Here is a 4,309-nt window from a genome sequence, read left to right as displayed (position 1 = left end):
TTTCCCTTAGCTGTCCCCCTCCTGCGGTAGGGAAGACACGTTCATAACCCTGAATGGCAGGGCACGTGCCAGAAGGAGACTTCCAAAATCTCTGCTGGGGAGCAGGGGCTGTCTTGGGTACGTGGCCGTTGTTTATAGCGGCGCGGACCCCTCGGCGCTCGCTCCCCGGAGCGGGTGGAATCCGAGGCGGCGGCACCCACACAGGACGCAGCCGTAGCGGGAGGAAGGGCGTGCTGACTCTGCCTCTGAACAGCAGGCGTGAAATCCGGCGTCTTTGGCCTACCCTGGGGAGCGTGCGTGCTTTTGCCTTCCAGACCGTTGGGCGCTACATGCAGAGCGTGTTGGTGTTGAGTGTGGGGAGGAGGTTGGGTGGGGGTGGTTGGTTTTGGGGGGAGAGAGAACGGCAGGACGGGATTAATTCTTGCCTCTGAAATGAGGTGGATATCTCTCATGCTGTTTGGCTTTTATGACCTTTTTACTGCCTACGCTGTGGCAGTAAGGAGGCTGCTGAGAGGCATCAGTGCTTTAATTGCCTGCAGCTTATGAAATCAGGAACGTATTTCAGAGGCGCTGGGTCACTCTCGAAGGGACGAGGAGTCTGGCAGAGAGACCTTTAAAGGAGTTTTACTTAGTCTTCCTTGCGACTGTGTCTCAAGAAGAGAAGTGAGGTCATCTTGGAGGGAGGAAGAGCTATTGACAGACTCTGCAGAAGGAGTCGTCATGTCTCCCTGTGGCTCGGTTGCCCGTATCACGTTACCAAAAGCTGACGTGTACTTCACAGGCATTTGTCAGCGAAGGAATTTTGTTACTTTTTTCCCAACGCATGCTTGAACTGGTAAGTGCAGTTGCTCTGATGCTGTGTTAGTACTCTTCATGGTGTTTCATCTCTGTAGGTGTCACGCATGCGGCTATATGGGCAGCTTGTATTTCGTACCTGAGCGCGGCAGTGCCTCCGGAGCTGAGAACGTCAGCCCAGGGAATCCTGCAGGGTCTCCACTTGGGCCTGGGCAGAGGATGCGGGGCTATGGTTGGAGGAGTTTTGGTCAATTACTTTGGTAAGCAAAAATTGTATTGCAGAATTTTATTTTATTTTATTTTATTTATTGAAGTTCTGGTTTTACTGAACTGCCAGATTTAAACTTATTTATGCTTAAGGTATTGTGATGTTTTAAAGACTAATGTGCTTTGTATAAATCATGGAATCATAGAACTGCTGAGGCTGGGAGGGACCTCAGGAGGTCTCCAGTCCAGGCCCCTGATGAAAGCAAGGTTAGCACTGAGTTCAGACAAGGTTGCTTATGGCTTTGTCCTGTCGGTGTTACAGATTGATTAAATATGTTATGCCTAGGTATTTTTAGTATTGTGTGAGCAAATCTCCAACCTGATCCTTAAGTGAGATGATGAATCCTTTGTGAGAGAATAGGTTGATACTATGCAGGCTCTCGATGAACAAATGAGAATCTAATTACATGGATGAAAATCCTTTGCAAAGCCTGTTGAAGAAGTATTGGGGGAGGAAAATGTAATGAAACAAGCTAATAAGAGTCTACATGGGACAATACATACCCAAGGAGCGTATAATGCTGACTCATCTTGTACTACTTTACGAAGTAAGTAGATTGTCAATTTAAAAAAAAAAAAATCGTTGCAGGTCCTGCTGCCACATTCAGAGGAATAGGGATGGCTTGCTTAGTGATTCTGCTTCTCTTTGCACTGATCCAGTGGCTGTTGGTTCCTGATGAAGAAGAAGGTAAATATTACATGTCACTGAGGCATTACAAAATTAGAGCTAGTGAAAAAAGGTATCGCAGAAGCTGCTCCCTGCAGCTTTAATTTTTGATGTCTTTACTCAGATTTTTACAAAACAGTTTGTTTTCAAGTGAGAAGGTTTTTCCTGAGCAAGGATAGAAATTGAGGTGATGTGCTCCTGCTATAAGAAGGGCAGCATTGAGTTCTTGGATGTCGACAGGAGGAAAGCGTAAGATATTTTACTACCTGTATTTCCTCTCGGTTCTGGGAATCCCTTAGGTTAGTCTTAACAGCTATAGTGAGTCATTTCAGTTCCATCAGTTCTTTAAGGTCACCTTAACCACTGCACACTCCTATATTCTCTGCCAGAAATTGTAGAGAGGGCTTCAGAGGGCACAGACTTTTATAGCTGCCTCAGTTCTGTTCTGGCACTTGAGAAATCTCCCCTCAGATGGAGCTTGAACTTCTTCATCTCCACCTTTATCAATATAAAGGCTAACCAGAAATTAAATACATACTGCAAAGTTAAGGATTTAGCATAAATGTAATTCTTACGAAGATAACAAAACTGTGGCAAATTCTGAAGAGTCATGAATTTTTGAGCTGCTTTTTACCCAAATGTTACTTTCCAATATGAGCTTTGAGTATGAAATGAAAGTTAGTTTTCTTTAGCTGGAATATTAAATGAATTGTCCTTGACTAGTTATCAAGTTGCCTGTACTGAACTGTTCAAATATTTATTTTGAATTTTCTTCACCCCTGTTCAAATTATAATGGCAAAAAATGGAAAGGTGAAAAGGATATTTGCTCCTTCAGTTTCCCTTCAACTTTCAGTTAATTACACATGAACCTACGAAAGAGTGGTTTGTTCTTGGTGGCCTTATTCTATTTAGTTTGTTTCAGTCTTTGGTTTTCATTTAATACAGACTACCTATCTTAAGAGTGTGTATCTTAATTTTAAGCATGGCAGTAATTAAGTTGTTTTCAACAAGACCAGTTGGATGAGTAAAACTAAGCGTGTGGTCAAGCGTGTGCAGGATTAGTCTCTTTATTTCTTCAGTACTGGAGAACATCCAGTACTATCTAGGAGTCTGTAAACAAAATATAATTTTATAAGTTTGAAGAAAAGATCTTTTTAATTGGTAAAATATTTCTACTTGGAAAAAATATTTTCTCAAAATTTACAGAATGTGTTATTTACAGACTCATAGAGAACATACAGCTATTACTTAAAATATCCAACAGTTCCTAACAAGCTGTTGCATTACTTTTCATATATATAAATACTCTGGTTCTTCAGGATTGTAAGGCACATTGTGTTGGGTCATGAGAGCCATCTTGAGAGTGACATTTCAAGACAGTTGTGAAAACTATTTCAGATTATTGGGAGACCTTAGAGGTAAAGGTCTGTTGTGAGGATTTCTTCCTTTACCTGAAACTCTGTGACAGATATTTTGTCTCCTCCACTGTGGCACTCTAACCTTGTTCTTTTCTCACTGACTGCGTAACTCCTCCTGTGGAGAGATGGTTTGTTTCGTACATTAAAAAAAGTGGTGAAGTTGTAAAACAACTTCTTTAAGTCAAATCATAAGTTCAGGAATTTCAAGATCAGAAATGGCTGTTCTGATGATGTGGGCCATGGGACTTCAAGTAGTTCCTGTTTGAAGCCAGTGTTTAGTTACGAGTACAAGTGAGTTTTAAGATGAGGCTTTATGCAGAGAAAGAAGTTTGATACGGGTCTAAAAGACTTACTTTCAATGTGCATACAACATGAAAATGACTTCTTTTAAATTTCCATGTAACGTGAAAATACGTATTTCTAATAGCTAGCTGGGAACATGCGGGCTGCTTCATGCTCCTTAGCCTCTCCTGTGCATGCAGCTGTCTGACACACCTCGCTGCACTGGCAGAACAGCCTGGCCTGTAAGGACAACATCCACGTTGCGTTTCCTTAACTAGATTGTGGCACGTCTGCTGGCTGCTTGTGCTAGTGTTCTGCTTTCAGTACAGTGATAACCATATTATGAAAGCAAGAAACACTTTGTGTTCATTGTCTGCTTCGCATTTTTTTAAGCTTGTTGGCTTTAGCCAGTGATTATTTTGTTTTCGACTTCAGAAAAGACAATGCTGGCAGAAAGGATCCCAGTGCCTTCCAGTCCTGTTCCCATAGCAACTATTGACCTTGTACAACAGCAGTCGGAAGATATCATGCCTCGGACTGAGCCCCGACTCCCTCTGAAGAAAACTAAACACCAAGAAGAGCAAGAGGATGTGAACAAGCCTGCCTGGGGCATGAGCTCTTCTCCTTGGGTTACCTTAGCTTATGCTGTCTACCAGATAAAAGAGATGGTTAAACTATCCAAAACCAGTCCAAGTCCCGAGAATCAGCCTTTGCAGGTAATCTTCTAATGTACAGGAAGTCCTTACGTATTTGTTGGATGCTTGAAAACCTTTATAGCTGTGTGAATCTGTTAATACTTGGCAGGTATTCTCTGTTAGCTCATAATAAATTCAGAGTCGTGAAACAGTAGTTGAAACACTGCATGAAACAGAGTTGTTT

The 4,309-nt window shown here is 42.3% G+C and overlaps 1 protein-coding gene across 1 annotated transcript in view; it reads left to right on the top strand.

The window, feature by feature from the left end:
• MFSD6 (major facilitator superfamily domain containing 6) overlaps nucleotides 1-4,309 on the top strand; it is a 19,471-nt gene that overhangs the window by 12,618 nt on the left and 2,544 nt on the right. Inside the window, exons 4-6 of the mRNA XM_010289371.1 lie at nucleotides 894-1,055; nucleotides 1,652-1,750; nucleotides 3,866-4,146. Of these exons, the coding sequence (XP_010287673.1) occupies nucleotides 894-1,055; nucleotides 1,652-1,750; nucleotides 3,866-4,146 (542 nt within the window). The remainder of the gene's footprint in view (nucleotides 1-893; nucleotides 1,056-1,651; nucleotides 1,751-3,865; nucleotides 4,147-4,309) is intronic.

The sequence above is a fragment of the Phaethon lepturus genome, unplaced genomic scaffold, assembly GCF_000687285.1.
Source record: "Phaethon lepturus isolate BGI_N335 unplaced genomic scaffold, ASM68728v1 scaffold756, whole genome shotgun sequence".
Taxonomy (NCBI): Eukaryota; Metazoa; Chordata; class Aves; order Phaethontiformes; family Phaethontidae; genus Phaethon; species Phaethon lepturus.
This window is presented reverse-complemented; position numbering and strand designations above follow the sequence as displayed.